This window comes from Piliocolobus tephrosceles, chromosome 1 (assembly GCF_002776525.5).
Source record: "Piliocolobus tephrosceles isolate RC106 chromosome 1, ASM277652v3, whole genome shotgun sequence".
Lineage (NCBI taxonomy): Eukaryota > Metazoa > Chordata > Mammalia > Primates > Cercopithecidae > Piliocolobus > Piliocolobus tephrosceles.
The window spans coordinates 162,591,101-162,614,740 of NC_045434.1; the positions used below are offsets into that span (position 1 = coordinate 162,591,101).

At 42.4% G+C, this 23,640-nt stretch overlaps 1 protein-coding gene across 9 annotated transcripts in view; it reads right to left on the bottom strand.

Annotated features, from left to right (window-relative positions):
- Positions 1-23,640, bottom strand: part of FGGY (FGGY carbohydrate kinase domain containing) — a 448,924-nt gene that overhangs the window by 90,681 nt on the left and 334,603 nt on the right. For 8 of the 9 annotated variants that reach the window (XR_002725457.1, XM_023187457.1, XM_031934004.1 and 5 more), the window contains 3 exons: positions 14,319-14,393; positions 7,825-7,945; positions 1,456-1,550 (listed from right to left, as the gene is read on the bottom strand). Coding sequence is in view for 8 of the 9 variants with exons in the window: in XM_023187457.1 (XP_023043225.1) it covers positions 1,456-1,550; positions 7,825-7,945; positions 14,319-14,393 (291 nt within the window). In the remaining variant the exon portion in view is untranslated. The remainder of the gene's footprint in view (positions 1-1,455; positions 1,551-7,824; positions 7,946-14,318; positions 14,394-23,640) is intronic. The other variant, XM_026454156.2, reaches the window with a different exon arrangement.

Consider the following 23,640-nt stretch of genomic DNA (forward strand, 5'->3'; position numbering starts at 1 on the left):
TTAAAGATTCACTCAGAACCCACAAGAATTCATGAGTGGATTTAATTCCTTGTGAGGGAGATTTCACAGTCATTAGTTTCAGAGGCTTGGATAGTGTGTAGTGTAGCACATTTTCCAAAATGCAGTACAAACAACATCACAGTTTTACATCTATCTGTTCCTAACAGTGTACCCTTAAGTTTTGTAAGCTCTCTGGATCTTTATTGCCTAATCTCTGTGGTTCATGAAGCATTGTTATAGGTATTAGGAAGATTATACAAAAAGCACCTAGCACAGTGTCTGGCACATTAAGAGGTTCACAATAAATGAAACTCTAATTACGGAGCTACTAGTCATCTGGCTTGTAGTCCTAACCTTGAGAGCATGAGCAAGTCATTTGGACACTCTGCTGCTTAGCTGAACAAATATCTCTTAAACATTCAGTTAAGAAGTAGGAGCTAGACTTCTTGATTCTGGCATTTACTAGCCATTTCATTTAGGCTGAGTTATTTAACTACTTTATGCCTCAGGTTCCTCCACCATAAAATGGGGATAATAGAGTTGTTGCAGGGACTAAATGAGCATGCTTGACACACAGAAAGAACTCACGATGTACTGTTAATTACTATTACAGATAAAGAAGTGGAGGTACAGAGAAGAGTGTTTAGGCCACAAGAGCTGGCAGGTAGTCAAGCCAGGATTTGAGCCCAGGTGGTCTAATGCCAGAGCCTGTATGCTCCTAGCCTTCACACCACATTCGTTCTTTATCTTGTATTATTTTAGCACTCAAAACCTCTCCACAAAGCCCCATGTGTGCAAAGTCTTTCGCAATTTGGTAGGAGGGAAAGTTCTGCCTCTCACCAGAAACTAGTATGTTTCCTCTTTTTGAAAATAAGAATTATGCAATTTATCATGTGTTCGTTTTTGTCTTGGCTGCCAGGAAGCTCAGAGCCAAATTATGTGTTTAATCACAGCCACCAAATTGTTTCCTTCTTCCTATATCTTTGTTCCTTATTTTCCCTTTTAATTCCTTTTCTATTTAATACTAACATTGTCATTTGTGTCTCTTGCTGATAGAGGCCTTAAACGTATTTGGAAAATGGTGGGATTGCCATAAGCTTTTAGAAATCTGAAATACACACGAAAAACTGAGGTTTTGAGGCTTACCTGTTTCATGTGCTCAAAGAAAAGTGGTCAAGGGGAAATTTAAAAGGAATAATTTAAAAGGTATTTTAAAGAAGAAATAAAAAACAAAAACAACTGAAAAACAGAACGACCAATACGAACTGTGGCCAAGTCAAATGAAAACTGCAATAAATATGTCTGAGGCTAGAAGTGTTTGTGCTTTCCCTGGCTGGAACCTATCATTTCTTAATTATATCCTGTGTGTGTTTTGTAAAATGTGAGCTGCTGTCAAGAGGAAGGTTGGCCTCAGACAGGGGAGGAGCCACAGCCCACCCCCTGGTCTTCACATACCTGTACAGAAGCGAAATCCCCTGAGGCACAGGCACCCAGAATAGCAGCACCCACAAGAACAGACTCCACCTCTTGCGACAGGACCACAGGCATGCCTGCGCAGGACAAGGCCACACCTTGGTTAGGGAGCAGAGCCAGGGGAGTATGAGGAGCCAGCAAGCAGCCACAGTGGCAAAAACACCTGACATCAGGGCAGCATCAGGCCCCCCTCCCGACTCCCCACAGTCCTCCCTTCCTTGTTCCTTGGGATTATTTGGTTCTAAAAGATTTCACTGCCTGTGCCTGCTGGTGCAGTAGCCAAGGGCCCAAGGGAGCTAACACCATATATATCAACTCATGAGACCTCAGTGCCCAGGTTTTTCAGGCTTCTGCAAGCTGCTACCTGCCATTTGATTCAAGTTCAGATCCACAGATGTTTATTAAGTGCTTTGCTGGCCTAGGGAATACTGTGATGAATCGCACCGTGCCCTGCTATTCAGGTTTCAGAGAGAGATGGATGAGAGAGAGAAAGGCTACTCTTTCTCCAACCAGGGGGTTGGTTCTTTAACTGAGATGTGCTAAGGGAAGGAGGTAGCAAGACAGGGTATGATTCATCCCTCCAGGGCTTCTCCCCTCTCTCAGGGTACATGCCACAGTCCTTACAGTGGCTGACAAGGGGCCCTCCCTCCCAGATCTGGCCCCACTTCTCCCCCTCTGATATCCTCCTTCTCTCCTTCCAGCCACATAGTCCTGGCCTCCTTGCTGCTTCCTGAGTGTGCTTCGGAAGCACCCATGCTGTTCCCTGTCTGGAACACTTCCTCCTAGATGCCCACATGCTAATTGCCGGCCCCTCCTTCAAGTGTTTCTGCAAACATTACCTTCCTACTGAGCATTTCCCGGCCATCAGATTTAAATTTTAAATTACAACTTCCCTCAATACTTCTTACCCTCTTAACTGCTTCATCCCACCTTCCAACATTGTATTTTACTCACTTGTTTAATGTCTGTCTCCCCTGCAAGAACTTAAGCTACAAGAGGGGAGGGACCCTGTTTTGTCTACTGCTGAATCCCTGGCATTTAGACCAGTATCTAGCACACGGTGAGTGACTGAATGATGAGGGAACCCATTTCTGGGGTAGTGGTCTTCACAGATCACAGTGGAGATGAGGCTTAAACAGGCATCTGAAGGGTGAGTAGGGGTCCACCGGCAGGGAGGATCCCTCCGTATGCTAACGCCCAGAGGTTGAGGGCTCATGGTAGGTTTAAGATTAATAGAAATAATTTAGGATTCTTAGGTCTATAATGTATAGATTGGTCTGCTCATCCGGAGATGGCAGCAAACTTTACAGAGGTACCCTTGTGGTGTAAAACCTTCTTGTACTCAAGCCGTAAGAGTTATTTTCCCAAAGCTTAAATTTCTTTTCCTAGGTTGTCTGAGATTTTCCCGAGGCACTCTCTCTACATCCCATTACCTCCCCAGTCAATTCTTTCCTCCAGCTACCCAGAGAAAGAGGGCAGGGGACCAAATTCCCACTGACACCCCACAGAATTTAGAAATACCAGCCCTCATCTGGGCCAGGGCTTAAGGCACTGCCAACATGGTGTCGGGTGGGAATGCTGGGAGAAGCTCAGACCTGAGTTTGTTTCCTGGTTCCACTAGCTCTGTGTCCAGCAAGTCACTTACACTCTTTTAGCCTTGGTTTCCCTAAATGCAAAATGGGAATGATCATAAGATGTACCACACAGGTGTGTTGTGAGGCTTAATGAGAGGGCACATAGTTGGTGCTTAGCACATTTCCTGGCCTACAGTAAGCCCTGGAGAAATGATGGCTGCTACTGTTAGAATTCAGGTGGATGGCAAGTGAAGCCTCTCTGCATATACTAGACCTGGGCTAAAAACTGGATAAGTGGGGAAGGGACACTAAAGGTTCCCATCAACCATCCAGAGGGGAAGGACAGACGCCAGGCCACACTGAAGGGCTGTGCTGACCCCAGCAGGAGAGAGCACTACAAGCCTTTGAAGAATCCTAGGAATGGTACAGATGGGTGTGCAACTGTGACCACCCAGCCTTCCCTATGGACCTGGGGAATTTTTGAAGACAGTGCCTCCAAACACCATTTACTTCCCAGGCCTTCCTACCCTGCCAAAAGCTCCCCCAGTTGTGAGCAGGGAGGAACTACTCACAGGCTCCTCCCCTTGCCAACCAGAGACCTGCGTGAATCTGGTGAATACCCTATCAGCTCTCAAGTTGCTGCCCAAAGTGCTCTGAACCCAGACTGCCAGAGTTTGAATCCTGGCTTCCCCACTGACTTAGCGTGTGATCCTAGGCAAGTTACCTAAACTTTCTGTGCCTCAGCTTTCTCATCTGAAAAATGGGGTTAAAATTCCATCTATCTCAGAGTTGCTGTGAGAACTAAAATTGTATTATTATAAGGCTCTTGAAATGGTGTCTGGCTTAGAGAAAGCACTAAATTAGCATTAGTTGTTATTCTTAAAGTTTACTTTACTTCTAATGTCTCTCCTCACACCTGTTACCCAGGGTGAAATCAACCCACTGCTTCCATTTGCCTCTAAGACCAATCCCACCTCTTCCCTTCCTCCCTCCACCTACTCTGTGCCTGAGAGACTGGCCAGTGGGGATCACAGCTGTGGGCCCCTGCCCTCTAGGTACATCCTTGACTAAGCTTCTGCTGGGCTGCCCTCTTCACACATCCCATCAGGCTCAGATTGCCTGCTCCCTACCCTCACCCTTGCAAGCCCAGGGATGGAAACGCTGTTAGTATCCCAAGGTACTTCTTGGTTGTCTGGGCTTCCAGCACCCTGCCCACAGTTCTGTACACTGACTCTTTATTCAACTTCTCTCCAGTTAACCTAACTGGAGGGTGTATCTGTTCTCTGCCTGGACCTGACTGACACTGACACATCTTATCCTCTGGATCCCCACTCTACTCACTCTGGATATTGGTCATAAGACCAAGGGCACTTTTTCTGTGTTTTATAAAGAACCTCTTGGCTGGACATGACTGTTTTTCTTAGCATCCCTGTGCCAACCTCGGGGCTTGGCGCACTGGTGTGCTCAGAGAATGCTTTTGAGTGAATAAATGAAAGAACAAATAATTAAAATAATGAGTAAGACCAGAAGAGGGAAACCCCTACTGAAACTACCAGTACTAAAAAATAAAATTTAGAAGAAGGAACATTTAGTCCCAAGTCAGTGGAGGAAACTTACAATTACTTAGTACATACCAAGTCTTTCTTGAAACCACAGTTAACCAAATGACCGGGGTATAAGGAGGTTCTTCCTCCTCATGTAGACAGCATTTCCCAAGCTGGCAAAGCCCTGCTCGCCCTGCTTGTACAGAGCAGGCTGTTCTCAACATGGCAAAGATTCACTTTCAAAATCATAAACTGCTTTTTTTTTTTTTTCCTCAAATGTCCCTCTTTCTTTTTGGCACGGGGCTTCCTGGATGCAACAAGAGAACTAACATTTACTGATCACCTACTTAGTCTAGGCACAGAGTTTGATGCTCACAAACTTGCGAGCATTTATTCCTCAGCAGTGATCTACATGAGGGAGATGAAAATGTTGTTTGTTTGTTTGTTTCAGAAGAGGGAACTGAGACTCAGAGAGCTAAAGTAACTTGCCCAAAGTCACAGAGCTGATCTCCTGCTTTTTCCACTGTTCCACACTATCTCCAAAAAAATCTCCCAAATTCCAATGTGTTTTTCACATGCATTTCTGAGAATCATGTTCCAGGTCAACAGTCCTCCCTAACTCTGTCTCTGTAGGAAAACTAGAGCAATACAATGTTTAAAGGCACCAAAGACACTACCTCTATACTGGCTGCTTGTGTATGTGCCTTTTATAGGGATAAATGCAAATGTGTTCTTTTCTCTGAGTGCTGGGTGAAGGAGAGGAAGAGGGCAGCTTTGGCTGGAATGTGAACTATTTTATCTGATGCATTAATGAGTTTAGCAGAACCCAAAGCATTCAAAGGCAGATGCACTTTGCCATCACTTGTCAGTCACAGGCTCCAAAAGGCAGAGGAATTCCAGGCTAAAGAAAAGGTCCCTTTGTCTGGAACTGTAACTGGTCCATAGTTAGAGACAAAAGGTCCAGTTTCAATCGGAATCCAAATAACGATTAACAGCCTTTTCATTCAACAGCCTAGAGGAGAACAGTTTCCAAAGCAGAACTTTCTGTGAAGCCGCTGCACTCCCCCCCTCCCCGTGCTTCTGAGTCAGCCCAGCGATGTAGGGCCTGCAAGATGACCCATTTTCACAAAGTCCGGGGCTGCAGTGCCGAGTCAGTACTGGGGTCACTCACAGCTAGCTGTTCTGCTCTGGGAGGCCCTGTTTCCCATTTTCTAGAGTACTGTGTTGTCCAAAGCTGATTTTCGTCTTTCCTCTTGCATCGCATCCAGATAGGAAGCTTTTTGACTATCAGAAGGCTGGAAATTGGGGCCGGGCGTGGTAGCTCATGCCTGTAATCCCAGCACTTTGGGAGGCCAAGGCGGGTGGATCACTTGAGGTCAGGAGTTCAAGACCAGCCTGGCCAACATGGTGAAACCCTGTCTCTACCAAAACACACACACACACACACACACAAAAGAAGGCTAGAAATTGGAATGTCACAGATGAAATTTTAAGCTTGAAAGTTACCTGAACCAGCCAACTGATTTTCAGATAAAATGTTATGGTTTTTCTCCTGAGGGCAATTATAAGGCAATCTGGGCTCTTTTTTATGTCTTTCCTCCTTCTGCTTTGAAGGGCCCACTTCTGTTGGGTTTTGGACACCTCAGAAAAGAGGGGTCATCATCAAACGGTTAAAAACTTGGCAGAAGAGTCGAGAAACCTGGGTCAGCAGTACAATATAAAGGGACGGTGGGCCCAGACACACTATGGTTACAATATTGGTCCTGCCTCGTACTGCCTGTTTGACTTTAGATAGCCGATTTAATTCACCTACCCACCTATCAGCTTGCTTGTCTGTAAGATGGGGGCATCAATTTCTACCCTTTGGTGGCATGGGAGGATTAAGTGTCTACAGCGTGATTCACACTGACACATAGTAGGGGCTTGGTTAATGGTAATACTTTCTATACTTCACATCCCAATAGTTCTGCCCTTAGACTGTATGCTTTTCTTACTGTCCTCAGACTTGTGCCTCAGTCTGCTTATCTCTAGGCTGGGAATAAATGACTTACTTAGTTTCATCTCATGATGTGCAGAGATCAGTTACATCCATCGTGTTAGACAAGGCTCTCACCTGTAGGAATCTGTGTGGCTTGGAGGGGGAACAAGGATATAATGGGGCAGGGACTTTGACCTGCCCAGAAGTCAGAGGTAAGAAAGTAGGGGATGACAGATAGCAAAGGATCATGATAAATGTAGGTAGGATCAAGTGGGCTCTTATCAGGCTGGAGTTGGAACTACAGGACAGGTACAATCCTCCCCTACTTTCCCTCACCTTGCCCTGCCCTGGTGGTACCTGTCCACCCAGGGATGGGTCCTGGGAGAGAACACCAGTCCCCAGGAGACACTAGAGGGGCAAGGAGTAAAAGGGGCCTGGACCTCTGTCTCTCTGGACCTGATGCCTCCTGGTCCTCCTGGAGGACCTCCTGTAGAAAGCCTCCTGCCAATGGGGCCCCTTCCTTGGGTTCTAGGGGCTCTGATAAGGATCCTTCTCCTCCACTGTCTGCTGATATCACAAAGAGCTCAGCCCATTATTTGTGATTCCCTGCACCTCTATCATGATCCCTGATTCTGATCAGCTGAGAAGGAATCACAGGATCACAGGGTCTTAGGGCTCAAATTCAGTCTGCAACCAGACCCACAGATCCTACAGCATCCAGCCTCGGCATTCTTTCTTCAAGATAGCTTTTTTATCACTTCTTCCAGACCACATGCCCTGAGCTGCCATTAGGTCCCAAACCAGACAAGGTGCCTCACTATGTTTCCATGATACTCTGTACTTTTCTCACTCCGAGCTTTTGCCATACTACCTTTAATATGCCTGTTTGCTATTTCCCTTCCTCAATAGACCCTGAGTTCCTGGGTGGTGGGGAGCAAGAATCATGCTTTATTAATCTTCATATCTTCAATATCCTCCACAATATGTGGATCAGAAGAGGTACTCAAAACTGTTGTGTAAACACTTGGATTAAGATCTAGTCCTGGCCAACTTCTCTTGTGTTATTTCTCACTATTATTCAATGGTTGGATATACATAGAAGTCACTTTCTCCATCCTGAATATAAAGACTTCAGGGTTATTTTAATAATCTAGCATATCACATATATCCTCCTAATCTCACCTCACCCAGAACTGGGCCATGCCCATTTGCTGCCAAGCCAAAAATGACCTTCTCTCCTCCTTTCCAGACTTACCAGTAATGTCCGCATGCATTTGCACAAAAAGGGGATTCTTGCTGAGGCCTCCACACAGGAAAAGAGTACTGATCGAGTGCCCTGCTGCCTCCATGGCTTCTATAATGAAGCGAGTCCCCAACTTGAAAGGAGAAGCAGAAGATAGCATCAGTATAGTCGCAAAAGTAAACATTAGGGAACACTTCTTAAATGTTTACTGAGTGCTAGACACTGTACTAAGAGCTTTACATACACTATCTCAGACAGCTGAGACTCACAGAGACTATGTTGTCTATGATCACACCATTAATTAAATCGCAGAGTGGGAATTTCAACTTGGGCCTGACTGATTCCAAAACCCTCTTAATTACACCATTTGCTTCTATCAGTAGTTACAGAATACTGACAAAAACAGTTGACAATGTCAACACAGTTAATGGTAACATAGTTCATTCAAACAGATATTTAATGAGTGTCTACTATAGCCCAGGCCCTGTATTAGGAGTGATTGCAATACTACTCTGAAACAGAGTCAATGGTATCTTGGTCAGTCTTCCTTTGCTAAATGGGAACTAAAGGCTTTTTCCTTAGAAAAAGCACCAAAAAATCCAGCAGCAGAATCATGGAAAGAAGCCTCTAATTGCATAAAGAAGGTGATATCCAAGGCTTCAGGGTGGCTGCAGGCTAAAATTACCTTTGCTATTACCTGAAACCAGGTAGTGGTTCTCTAAAAGCAGGCATCTGAGCCAAATCCATTCCCAGGTTGTTTCAGGGCTTCACCATATTTTCAATTCAGCCTTGTGTCTCAGTCCTTGTGTGTTAATATCTTCCTAAAACACATTATCCTCATCCCTGTCTTCCTAAGTTCATTAAACTCAGTAAAAACCGTTATTGTTTGAGAAGAGAACATTGCCTTAGAGTTATGGAAGTGAATCTTAATGTAGAATTCTTCAGTTTTAGATAAGATAGTTGAACATCTGAAAAATCTTAATTTACTTGAAAGTTCAAAAACTAGAGTTCAAAAATCAAAATTTATTTGGGATAAGGACTAAAAACAAGAAGATGAACTGTGATGTGGCCTTAAGGGGGCGGCCACATGATGATGCTTGAGAAAGGAGCTCCAGAAAGAATAGAGGAAGAGGATTTTTTTGGTGGGTAGCGAGTCTTTGAAATGTTTAGAGATTGAGCAATTTGGGGAGATGTTAAAGTCCTAGGTGTAGAACTGGGAGTGAATTGCTAAAGGGGAGGGAAGAGAAGTCAGAAGAGATAAGAAACTCAAGGATCTGGGAGGCCAATGTGTCTCTACAGATGGCGTAGCCACCAAGAAGAAGGCATGAGCCAATATCTTGTTTTTTAGTGAAAGTGTGACAGTACTGTTCAGGTTGAAACCTAGGAATGTAGTGAGTTTAGCCAAGGTAAGGAATAGGGTTTTGGATGTCAGCAGGATGCTGCCCTGACCTCACATCCTGTGGTGGTGGGGAGTAAAGGGTAAATGAAGCCTGCTTTGACAAGGCTGTCTCGGGAGCTGTCACCCCAGGGGATGGGGGAACCTGGGAACAGGAGTGGTCAGAGGGTGATCTGGGAACCATAGGACATGAAATACTAATTGCTTTGGCATAAATCATGAGGGACAGGGGCAGTTCAGGAGCAAAAGACACAGCAGTTCTAGCCCAGAGGTCTTCAGGGTTTGTTGAAGCTATTCATGAATCTGGTAAAAATATGGATTAGGTAAAACCTGGGCCTCCAAAAACAATCCACAGATGTAGTGTGTTTAGAAAAATTCAAACATGTTGTGCCATATGAGGCCAGATCCTACATACTAACTAGGGCTGATCATTCCCAGATGTTCTTTGTTAAGCTTTTTGGGGGGGGTCATGAATCCCCTTGAGAATATGCGAAAACCTATTGACCTCCCCAGAAAAAAAAAGTCACATACAAAATAGTACTATACATAATTTCAGGAGGTCTACAGATGCCTGAAGTCCACCATGGATGATTTGATGCCTGTGGATTCCGGGCAACCCCAGTCTGCTCTAACGGCATGAATCTGTAGTAGCTAAGAGCATGAGTTTTGAATTCAAAAAACCCAGGCTGGCATTTAGGCATTTCACATATTTCTTATACCTTAACCTTTCTATAACTCAATTGCCATTTTTTTTTTTTTTGCCATGGGAATAATAGTATCATATTCCCTTAGTTAAAAATTCTATAGATTGTCAGAAATGTCTACATGTAAAAAAATTAAAAATGTGGTCTTAGTCTTGATGAAATCTAATAATACCTACCATATAAGGCTGCTCTGTAGGCAGCAAAGGTAAAACTTGTAGAAGAGTGTCCAGCTCACGAAAGGTGCACACAAGGAGAGTTCTTCTGGTTATCAGCTACATGCTAGGCACTCTGCTATGCGCTTTAATAGCATCTCTAATCTTAAGGCAAATGTGAAACCTGCATATTGTTGTCCCCACTTAGGAGATATATAATTTGACTAAGCAATACAGTCTGTATGGGATGGGAGAATAGCTCTCTCCTAATTTGTATGGAAATGTCAGGCAAAACTGGTATCTTTGATATTTCTAAAACCAGGGACTTAGGGGCACGCGATTAGCAGGCCTGAGACAAGAATAAAACAAAGCACATTTCCTGGGAAAAGGAAAGAAATGATTCAAATAAGAGGCACTCCCTCGAGAGGGGCTGTGACAGATAGCCTGTCTCTCCCCCATGTGGTATTGTCGGCTGGAATTTCCCACTCAGTCTCGCAGTTCCTTAAAGGACCTCCCCTTTCGGTGTCCCAGACTCCAATCTGTGTAATACTCCACCCTACTGAAATGTCCCATCAAAGGGCTTTGTGTGAAAATGATTTTGTGCTCACCTTTCTGGAAAAAATGTTTTCACAGAGAAATTTAAATTAAAATTAGGCTATTCCACTGGGAATGTACAGAACCGAATGCAAATCAAGAGACTTCAAATGCAAATAGTACCTTTTAAGGGTCTGTTCTGCAAAGAAAACTACAGATGAACAGGCTATGGATAAACTGGGTGGCTGACAGGTCTTTCAATTAAGCATGATCAAGAGAGAATTTTACTTCATGGAGGGTTTTGCACAGTCCCAAGTTAACTTGATTACAATCCTCTTTAATTTCATTTCATCCCAACAAAATAGCACCCAAAGATATGACTACATATATAGAGAAATTTGCTTACTTTCAGATGACCGACAACAAATACGTGCTCTGGCAATATTCAGGGCCAATGAAACAAAATATTTTTTCCCAAGTTGAACATTATGGGAAAATATCTGTTATCAGAATACCTCATTAAAATGCACATTTTTTTTTTTTGCCTAAAAGATCAGCACACCCAGATACATTTGCAAAACAGACTGAACCCCTCACAATTCACTGGACTCCACAAAAAAGCCTTATCGAAAAAAAATCTGTCTTAAAATGCCTTCCTTTCATGGTATTAGAAAGGTCATTAAGACAATGGACAGAATAAATATGATAGCTTTTAATACATGTATGGCCCATTAAATACAAGATTGATTTTCCAAGTGTGTGGTACTTGAGAAAATGTAGCTGGCTTTTTTTCTTCCCCTCTCCTGCCTGCATTAAGTTTAACCTCATTTATACATTTCTGGACTTCTGTTGCAGTACTCTTACCAGGAAAGGGACCTCTGTGAGACAATCCTGGCCAAATTAATGGTATTTTCTAATATATGTTAAGTAAAAACGATTCTTAGGAATATCTGAAAGCTTATTTCACCCATGTAGCTTTTACAAACAGATCAAACGAAAATGCAGCATGGTAAAGTGGAAAGAGCAGGAGCCTGGGAGTGAGATGGAGAAAGGTTCAGATTGCAACTACCACACACTAGCTGTTTGACCTTGGCAAATGGTCCTCCCTTTGTCTGTAAAATGAGAACAAACCCATCTACTTACAGGGTTACAGTGTTAAGCTACCAGTAGGCAAGGCACTCTGTTTGGTGCCTGGCACACAGTTGTGTCTGACGAAAGGTAACTATCATTACCACTATGTGATGGTGCCCCTTGGTCCATCCTGTTTGGCCTCATCCTTCATGTCCTCTTAGCATGTGCTCAAAAGGGGGAGAATCACACCATTCTGATTTTCCAAGATTATTCATTTCAATATAAACTATTCATTCCACTACGGGACTCTTTTATAACATTAACAAATCAGAAAACAAAAGTTCCTCAGTACAGTCGTGTGTCCTTTAACCATGGGAATACATTGCAAGAAATGCATGGTTAGGCGATTTTGTCATGCAAACATCATAGACTGTACTTCCATAAATCTGGATGGTATAGCCTACTACATACCTAGGCTATGTATAGTATAGCCTATTGTTCCTAGGCTACAAACTCATACAGCACGTTACTGTACTGAACACTGTAGGCAACTGTACCACAATAGTAAATATTTGTGTATCTGAACATATCTAAACATAGAAAAGGTGCAGTAAAAATACAGTATTATGATCTTTTAGGACCACTGTCATATATGAAGTCCCTCGTTAGCCAAAATGTTATGTAGCAGATGACTGTACTTCACATGTCTAGTTTTGTTTTAGAATGCTGGGGGTTCAAATCCCACCTCTGCCACAAACTATATGGCCCTGCACAAGTTAATTAATCACACATACGCTTAGGTTTCCAGTCTGTGGAACGGGGATTATAATATCTACGTAATAAGGTTAAATCAGATAATGTGTGCAATGTATCTAGCACAGTGCTTGGCAAATGTAAAATACCTCTTAACTTGGGCAGGCATGGTGGCTCATGCCTGTAATCCTAGCACTTTGGGAGGCCGAGAAGGGCAGATCACGAGGTCAAGAGATCGAGATCATCCTGGCCAATATGGTGAAACCCCGTCTCTACTAAAACTACAAAAAATTAGCTGGGTGTGGTGGTGCACGCCTGTAGTCCCAGCTACTCTGGAGGCTGAGGCAGGAGAACCGCTTGAACTCAGGAGGCAGAGGTTGCAGTGAGCCGAGATCGTGCCACTACACTCCAGCCTGGCAACAGAGCAAGACTCTGCCTCAAAAAAAAAAAAAAACAAAAAAAAAACAAAAAACAAACAAGTAGACAAACCCCAAAAAACCCTCTTAATTCATTTATTATCATCATAATCATCATTATCATTATTATAAAACTAGAAAGCTAAATAATTATCTTTACTACTGATGCACACTTTTTTCTCTATTTTCATCTTACTATTAATTTCCTGCATTTTTATAGATGTCAGAATTGTGTGCTTTTGACCAAGTTTCCATGCATAAAAAGACATCTGACTGATTTCACTGAATTGGCCAAGCTATTAGACCAATAAGAAAATTGCTTCAGGAAGATACAGTTAAACTAGGGTATAATCTAAAAGGGCTGTTTAATCAAGTTGACTGACTCCATACTTCTATGCAGTTGCATTAAAGAAGGTATATCCCTTCGGTATTAGTATTATTACTATTTGGGAAGTTCCATTCTTTATCGTACATACATGGTGCCTGGACAAATCTGAGCATTAAAAAAGCACTTCCGTTGGTGGTGTGAATAAGTATACATATCATTTAAAGGAATAAAGTTATGAAAACAGTTGTGTGAAGAAACAGAATAATTGAATATCATATATGTACATATAGCATTAAACATATTTGCTTAAACAGGTGTTACTGAAAAATAAATTTTGAATCAAAATTAGATAAACTGATTTTTTCTTTCTGTTAATTCCTATTCTCTTTTCAGAAGTGGCTAAGCCTCACTGGATTAACTTAATTTCGAGTACATACCTGCTGTGAGACCCTGAAGGCCATGATCTACTCTCCTAAAATGCACTTTGTAACATATGCGCACACACAACCTTCTGGATGTGATTTCAGGATTAGAACCCTCTTGTAGTCTGTCCATAGCCACCTCTAGATAAGAAGATTCCTTAGACAATGGTTAAGCTTTTAGGATTTCATTTCCAATTTTGATTTATCTTTAGTTTAGAAACTCCTAACATTTTAGATGTAAATTCCCCTCTTCCTCCCTAATCATCCTAACCTCACGTTAAGCAGCTAATTATCAAAAAACAAACTGTTTCATGTTCTAAGGAAGCTTCCTATTTAAAGGACCCCTATCATGAATCCTTTTGCAAAGTGAACAATATAATGTATTTTATAAATCAGACATTCTTAACAACCTTTCTTAATGCAAGCATACATAGCATCTGCTTGCTTGCTTCTATTTAACTAAATTTAGAAAACAAATTAGATAAATGACAACTATAATCTTCACAGATTTTAACTCCTTTCAGCTTTTAGTTACGTGAGGTTATTAGTTAAAGCAGGTGAGGCCCTTCAACAAAATTTCCTTCCAGACATACAAGAATCTCTTTTTTGCAAACAATCTTTTAATTAAGAATCTCTGTCACAAAAGCATGTGCTGTATCTTGGGGAGCCGGTGGCCTAGGGTATACTGATGGCTCCAAGTCTCTTTAAAAATGGCATTACAGTATCTTACAGCAATGGCTTGAACTGTGGCCAGGTAGAGAATGGCAAGATCATCGAGGTCCTGAGACAGTTTCAATCCGGTGACCTACAGGGATGAAGGGAAGAAAAGAAGAAGATGGTCAAAAGAAGCTGCCGTGGATAAAGATAGTTCCCATGAAATACGTTCAGATGTGTTTTCTTGCCGAAACAAGTTCATATGCAAATCCCCTTTTTGTGAGCGGAACGTGAAATGCCTACTAAGTTGTTTAATCTCCAGACCTGGGAAAAACTATCCCTTTCTCCCCAAAAGAAAATACTTCTGACCTTAGATTAAACAAAAACAAAACAAATACCACAGGAAGATTATGTTTGATATTTCTTAGACTATAATTAAATACCTTTTATTTTAGAACATTCTCTTTTCTTACAGATACCTATTTTCTGTGGCTTACAAGAAATCAACACGTAACAGTGGCATTCTAGAACAAGATGATCTTGTTTTGCGTTCTGCTACTGTCAGAATTCAGTGTAACAGCATTCAGTGTCCAATCCAGGGTAAAATAATACATCTCCTACAAATATTATACCTACTAGGGGATAACTTAGAATCTGTGGGTTGCAAGGGAATCCCATTAAAGTCAATCAGAATCAGATGTTTATATGGAGTATGTCAATCTCTGAGAGAGTTCAGAACTGAACAGGATGCTGGATTTGTATGCCATCAGGACTTACTCACAGTCCTGCTATCATGTCTCCTACTCATCAAGATGTTCTCTTAGGACATTTCTAGAGGCTGCTGGGTTCTTCAAGCTGAGCCCAGTGTTTGTGGGCATCAGCACTACAGTTCACTTTAGATTATCACATTATAAAATTAATTCACCAACATTCATTTACTCAGTTCCTATGGTGTGTGTTGTCCTGAGCTCGACCAGGTATGGACATGCAGTTTGCATCAAAATAGGGGAGCTGAGTGGTCTACGTAGGTCCCTTCCTCTATCTTCTCTGGCCTCATTTAATTACTCTCTCCAGATTTCACCCTCAAGCCCACTGCAATTGGCCTATGGCACGGCACAGGTTCCATTCAGTTGCCCAAACCAGGAAACTCGGGAGCCCTCTTTTTTTAAGACAGAGTCTCACTTTGTCTCCCAGGCTGTGATCTCGGCTCACTACAACCTCTGCCTCCTGGGTTCAAGCGATTCTCCTGCCTCAACCTCCCCAGTAGCTGGAATTACAGACGTATACCACCACATCCAGCTTTTTTGTACTTTTAGTAGAGACGGGGTTTCATCATGTTGGCCAGGCTGGTCTCGAACTCCTGATCTCATATGATACACCTGCCTCAGCCTCCCAAAGTGCTGGGGTTACAGTTGTGAGCCACTGCGCCTGGCCGAAAGCCATCTTTCTTGACCTCCCCGTCTTCCCATATTTAAGCAGTCTCCAAGTCTTATACATTTGATCTCCCAAATCTCTTTTGAATGCATCTCCTTTTCTTGATCCTTACTGTCATTCACTTCCTTAATTCAAGCCACCATTATGTCCTTCCTAATTGTTGACAGAGGCCCTGAGGAAATCTCACTGTTTCTAATTGTGCTCCTTTCCACACTGGAGCTAGACCGACTGTTCTTAAATGCAAATCTGATCGTGTTACTCCCTGTAAAACATTCTCCCCATTGCCCTCATTTCACAGTAGAAATGCCTTCACTGTCTCATGTGCTTCTTTCTGGGCTCGCCCTTGCTTCTTCTCCAGTGTTTACTCTTGTCCTTCCTCGCTCTATATCCTATGCTCCAGCTATGCTGAATTATTTATCTAAGTCTGTTGATGCGGGGATTCCTACATTCAGTAGAGCTACCTGCTGACAGTTTTTCTTGGCAAATCATTGGGCAATCAGATTAGAATGATGGCTTTGATTAACACACAAGAAGATAGAAAATTAAAATGAGAGACACAAGAAGAACTCTGGGGCTGTGTCATCCTAAGCCATTAACTGTGAAAGAACATCCTTCACAAAGTTTCCCAGAGACCTAAGCATATGGTAAGAATTCTGGAACTCAGAGAGAACAGAAACCATGATGACATTATAGAACTTCATTTCACAGTGAGGAAATAATGTGCCTAAGGGAACACAGAGAGTGGACACCAGAATGTAGGTGTTCTGATGTCTTTGTCTTACTTACCAAAACTCTAATACCCAGTGCTGTGCCTGGAACATAATAAGCACTAAGTTAATATTTGCTGAGTGACAATTCACTCAGCACTGTGAACTGTGAACCAGTGACAATTCAATGCTTCTTTTCTCCTTTTAGACACCATTTTCTCTTCTTAGGTCCTATCCTTCTTTGTTAAATTCTACAATTATAGGTGGACAAAGTTTACTGCCTTGGCTCCTCCTACAATCAGAGAGGAAGAGACCATGCCCCAAGAGAAAAGAACACTGGAAGAACACTTTTAGTCACTTGCTCCATGCTCTCAGCTGCCCTCTCCCGTCCCTAAACTTACCCTTTCTCATCTAGAAAAGTGGCTTTTATCAGAATAGGGTAAAAGGAAAGTTCCTGTAGCTCATATAGAGCCGTTGTGTGAGCTTGAAAAAGGCACCCCATCTGGAAGTATGAATTATAAAAAGGTACAGAGTAAGCAGGATTTCAGCCTGGTCGTAGCCCCTTGAGCTGAACACTCTCTGTGAGCTGCCTGCACCATGCAGGCATGCAGTGGTCCTGGCAATGATCACTAGTCATGAACACCAGTCATGAGCTGAACACTTTCTGCGAGCTGCCTGCACCATGCTAGCATACAGTGTGGTCCTGGCAATGATCACTAGTCATGAACGCGATTCACACACTGTTTCTCTGTCTCTCCAGTACTGGCCTGGCCTCAGCAGCACCTCTGCTATTAGGTCTCCTAGGGAAGTTGCTGGGCCATGGCTTAGCGTACTGTTCTAGAGCCTGTCCAGGAGGCTGCCTCCCTTTGACTTCCTCTCTCTGGTCATCAATAGGAAGTGGATTAAGCCATGATCCTCTGTGTGGCTGACCGACTCCTAAAGACCAGATTTGGATAATTTGTGCTAGGAGTGTGGGTAAAATATGACTTTGTATATAAGATGCATTCCCCAACAGTACTTATTAGGAACCCCAGTGCCTTGTGTAATAATACCGATAATGTAACAGGTTCTGATATCCTTCTCAATTAGTAAGAATCCATAAGAGAGAAGGAAGGGTGTGATATAGCTGGATTTAACTTCCTTAATCCCCAACAGACATCCAGGAGAATTTCCAAAAAGCATTGGTATTCAAGCAAAAAGATATCATGGACCCTTTTCTAAATTTCCAGTGCCTCCAGAGCTCAGAAATCATAGAGGAGAAAAGGGAGGATAATTTTTTTCGCAGAAACTGAAAATGACATAATCAATGTAATTGAGCACTAAATTTAAATCCTGAGCTTGCTAGCAGCTACGGCAAAAAGGGACATATGAGGGTGAAATAGCTTTTTTCTGATAAATAAAACATAACTATCCTTGAAGGGAGACAAAATTATTCCTGGGAAGAAATTCTAGAAGAGATATGTTGCATGGATTGTAATACAGAAGGTACTCAGTATCAAAAGGGAAGCAGTAAACACAGTTCTCATGCAATCATTTCCAATATTCCCTCACCACGAATCCTAGAGCCATGGTATTGAAATGTGACTTAGTGAAAGACATTTATCTCTTAAGTGCAAAGACACTGCGGTCTGAGGTCCTTGCTTCCTTGACATCTCATCTGATATGCAGATGATCGTTAAGACCATTTAATTTTCTCTCAAATACCAGGGACCTCAGCCCAGTCAACCCATGACGGACCTTTGCAGGGAGTGCCATGTAGACTGCCTGAGAGGTTACAAAGGACCCTTGGGGAGCTGTCTTAGAAGGGAAGTGGTGACAGTGCCCTGGGAGTGCCAAAGAAGTCCTGGGGAGGCACAGCTTTGAAATGTCTGAAAAGGCTAGGATAGGCCAGATGGACTGATTCCCTAGCTGGAGGCTCAACGGTTCCATTAAGAGGAAGTGGAGAGGAAGCATGAGTAGAAGGAGTTGTTTATTGATGTCCCTGTCCCTATTTTGAATGTTTGGGCGAGACAGACAAATGTGTAGGGAAGCCCGATGGGAGAGTCGCAAGGGTAAGCACATTTTATCTATTTTGGCTACTGTGTAATGAAGAGAACTGTAAGAGAAAGCGCTTATCATTAATATTTGGGTGTATGAAAATACAATTGCCAAAACAATGCAAGTAACTGCATTGCCTAATTTTAACCTCCTAGATTATGAATATAAAGCACTTATGTAAATATTGGGAGTTTTGAGGTTAGAAGTGTATGCCAACAGAAAGAAAGAGCTTTAGAGGAAGGGACCTGGGTTTAAATATCGACATTTTCTCTAATTTAGCTGCATGACACTATATGAATTTTGTAACCTCTATGAGCTCAATTTTTTCATCTGCAAAAAAAGGGATAATACTTCAAATTATTTTTGTTAGGATTACATGAGGTATCATTTGCAAAGTGAATTACTTTCTTCAGTAAGCTGTACTGAGTCTACAAGAACTACACACTCCTGTAACTCTTATGGTGCCAACTGTGCACATAGGTGGCACTTAAATGTTCATTTTCTTAATGTGGCACATATACACCATGGAATACTACAGAGCCATAAAAAAGAATGAGATCATGTCCTTTGCAGGGACATGGATGAATCTGGAAACCATCATCCTCAGCAAACTAACACAGGAACAGAAAACCAACCACCACATGTTCTCACTCTAAGTGGGAGTTGAACAATGAGAACACATGGACACAGGGAGGGGAACATCACACAATGGGGCCTGTAGCGGGGTGGGGTGGAGGTGAGGGAGAGCATTAGGACAAATGCCTAATTCATTTGGGGCTGAAAACCTAGATGACGGGTTGATAAGTGCAGCAAACCACCATGGCACATGTATAACTATGTAACAAACCTGCACGTTCTTCACATGTATCCCAGAATGTAAAGTAAAATAAAATAAAATAAAAAGTAAGTTCATTTTCTTTCTCTTTCTCTTAAAAAGTGTTCATTCTCTTTCTCTTGAATTGCATGAAAGGCTCAATCCCATTTATTGGGATATGAGAATAACGTATCCCCTTCATTATGCTAAGGGTACTACTGAGGATATGAATGAGGGGCACTGGAGACTAGTGACTGTTCAGGGTAGGGAAGCCAGGGCAGAAGTTGATCATCAGCACTGGGACCATAATGTTAAAGGTACAGGCATGCAGGAGTATGGAGAAGCCCCTGAGTGCCCAGGGACACAGAGTGGGGGGACTCTTGCAAGAACTCCTTGAGGAAGCCTTAGTACTTATCAACCTACACACTTCCATTCATTGTAAAAAGAAGAGACAGATGGTTACTGTCCACCATGGACTTAGGCTTAAATCTTGCAACTGAGTAGCTGTCTAAACTACTGCATCTCCCTCAACTCTTTCCTGGGATCCTAGTCCAGTGTAGATTTCCTGGGATCCTACTCTAGATTTACTGAACCTTCGGTGTGGGTCCAGCAATTTGCATTTCATCACGGTCCTAATGCACAATAAACTGTGGAAATGACTGCTCTAAACCTTGGTATTATAAATTATAGGTTCATAGGTTCTAAAATAGTTGAGATTATCAATAAACATATTAGCAATTAAATTTTTTCCTACCTAGTTGTTACAGGAATTGATTATATATACTAACAAGAAAAAAAAAAAAGGCTTAAAAATAGTTTCCCAAGGGATCTCTAAAGATTACAAAAGACAAGAAAATGGGATTCACAAGTCCTGAGATTTTTCTATGGTTATCAGAGCTTGATGGGGGTATCCAAGGCTCGGGGGAATTCACTGAAAGCTTTCCAGAACACAATGGAGAGGGAGAAACGCTCTGTTTGCTCAGTCAATAATGAAGGTGGAGCTGATGGAAAAGGCAATGAGGAGGATCAGAGAAAGATTTATAGGAAGCCTCTGGAGGGAGGAGGGGCATTGGAGGACAGGTCTGAGATAATCACCTGCTTGGAAGAGAAAGGGGGACAAATCTTCCCAAAAATATTTAGAGGTTTCAGTAAGTGTCTGGAATCTAGGCTAACACTTGGCATTGCCTAAATCCCATACACATTTGAGAAACGCAGATGACTGTGCTACCACAATGTGGTAAGCAGAATCTTAAACATGTCCCCTCAATATTCTGTACCCTGGTTATTCAATCAAACACTAACGGAGGCCCTGCTGTAAAGGAACTGGGAAGATAAAATTATTTAATAGCCAGATGACCTTAAAATAGGGAGATTATCCTGGATTATCTGGTTGGGTCCAGGGTAATTACATGAGCTCTTAAAAGCAGAAGAAAGGCCGGGTGCGGTCGCTCACGCCTGTAATCCCAGCACTTTGGGAAGCAGAGGTGGGCGGATCACGAGGTCAGGAGATCCAGACCATCCTGGCTAACACGGTGAGACGCTGTCTCTACTAAAAATACAAAAAATAAGCCAGGTGTGGCGGGCGCCTGTAGTCCCAGCTACTTGGGAGGCTGAGCCAGGAGAATAGCGTGAACCCAGGAGTGGGAGCTTGCAGTGAGCCGAGATTGCGCCACTGCTCTCCAGCCTGGGCGACAGAGCGAGACTCCGTCTCAAAAAAAAAAAAAAAAAAAAAAAAAAAAAGCAGAAGAGAAAGGCAGAGGAATCAGTCAAGAGAAGAGGAGAGATGAAGCAGAAATAGAAATCGGAGTGGTTCAAAGCATGGGAGAGATTTGACCCATCACTGCGGGCTTTAAAGATGGCGGCAGGGGTGACGGGCCCAGAAATGCAGGAGGCCTCTGAAAGCTGAGAAGGCCCACTGGCGGACCTTTAGCATGGAAACAGGGACCTCAGTCCTACAACTGCATGGGACTAAATTAGATCAACCACTTGAATGAGTGTGGAAGCAGATTTTTCCCAGAACCTTCCAATAAAAACTTTTGATTTTGGCCTTGTGAACACTTTCTTTGGTTACAGAGGAACCAGCAGAACCAACCTAGATTTCTGACCTGCAGAACTGTGCAAGAATAAGCCACTAGATTTGTATAATTTATTATAGCAAGCAAAAATGATGGATGGACACTGCCCCTCATGACCTTACTCTATTGGTGAATTCTACACCACACAACACTACTTCGTTTGCTGTTTACCCAAAGCACCAAGCCCTTCACACTTTGCCTTGCTTCTGAGGTGTTTAAGTCTAAGCCATTTTGATATGCTCATACACTGTTTCTCAAAGCTACTCTGTACAACTCTTCTGGCCTGTACTTGCTGTTGTGTAACCCTATCTTGGGTCAGCACACCATGATTATACACCATGGACTCTATCCTTGGTCCTCTGGCCCTTAGTTCCTTTGTATTGTTTTGTCTTGGACCTTCCCAGTAGGTTCCACCTGATTCGCCCCTCAATCTTTTATCATGCCACATGACCTTGGGAAACACTCCTGCCCATAGTCCATTCCGCGGTTTTACTTATTGTTTAGTGTATACAGGAAAGATAAAGGAGCAGTAAGAAAGGAAAGTCTGATTCTGTGATAGAATTTAAAGTCATTAAAATGAAAAAGAAAGATGCCAAGCACATTAAAAACAAAGCAGAAGCAATGAAAGCAACAACAATGACAAAGATCTATTTTTTTATTTTTCTTTTTCCCCAAAGAATGTCACTGACCCAGGTTTGAATTGACTGGTTCCAGTTCCACTTATACTCTTTTCTCCTGTGGGTAAGCTACTTAAACTCCCCGAGCCTCGGTTTCTCTCTTCCTTTAAATGGGATGACAACATTGTCTTGCAGGGTTGTTGTGAAGGTTGTTGATGATACATGTAAAGCATCTACCATGATGCCTGGTGCATCAGGTGCCTGAAAAATGGTACCTATGAAAAATCACAACACCAGCTGGCAAATTAGTCACTTCAGTAAAATATATTTTTTCAGTAAAATATATATTTTAAATAAAATATAAATATGTAAATTTATATATAAATAAATACACAAATAAAAAATATATTTGTTCAGTAAAACATATATATATATTTATTCAGTAAAATTTGTGACCAATTTGCACAATACCAGTTTGGTATTGTGATTATATATATGTAATCAGAAAACCAGTTAAAGACACTGAGAATATTAAGCTTTGTTACAGGATTTGATTTTTCATAAGCAAAAATATGTAAAAAAAAAAAAAAAAAAAAGGCTGAATAAATCAGCGTTAAATAACAGTGAAAACATCCACAAACTCATATCAAAGAGTCCATGTGTTTCCAAAGCTTATAAATACATCACTTGAAAGCTACTTCAGTTAGCTCATGAGTTTCCAGCTCTATCATCCATCTCCCTATCAGAAAAGTCACAAGGGTGCAACCTCTGCTGTCTCTTGACTCTTGCAGATACCCTGAGTTGGTGACTCCTTCCACATCTGGATCTGTTTAGCGATGCCTACACCTAGCTGGGATTCGTTCCCTCGGGAACTGGCTAAGATCTCCCAGTGCTTCCTCCCTGACTCTCTCCTGGTTTTCCACATATACACTATCTCTGTGCTTGCTTTGAAGAGTTGTTGGAGCAGCACTCAACCTCTCCAGCAGTTTGAGTAGCACACGCTCTGATGTTAGAAGTCACAGTTCTTCAAAGCAGCAGAAAATCACTTTTTGTTCTGGGTAGTGCATTACTTTTAACATGAAGCAGAGAAAATATGTTTCAACCAATGGTGAATAGGGTGCATTTGGTGTGTTTTCCGGGCCTGATATGTCTCCAAGGTCATTTGCTTTGTTGAATGGTTATTTCAGGAAAATAATTTTTTAAAATCCCAAACACCACAAAACAAAGGCCATGCCAATTTTTTGTGAATAGAAACTGCTCATATATATGAGAAGGCAAGGACTCTTTCAAAATTCCTATAACACTAGCTATTCCATAAGGTACACCAAATTTGAGTTTCCTATTGTACTGATGAGGAAACTGAGGGCCAAGGACTTGAACAAAGAAGATCAATCTCAAGACCTGTATGAAACTTGCTTTCTGCAAGGACCAAGGAACTAGTGGGCTTCTTTGGCTGGCTGTTTGGGCTGGTAAGTACAGTCAGTTCTGGGGCTAAAATGGGAGGCCCATGGCTGGCTCAGGGTTCAAAAGCCACACAGGATCCTGCTGGCCATCTCTTAATGTGCAAGTAAAGGCCACCAAGCAGGAGCTGCCAATTCAAGGGCATTGCTGTGCTGTTTGTCCATTGTGCCAACACCTGCCGTCTGGCGCTGACAGCGACCCTGCAAAGAAGCCTGGTGGGCAGGTTTCTTTGTGGGCAGATCAGCTGCACAGA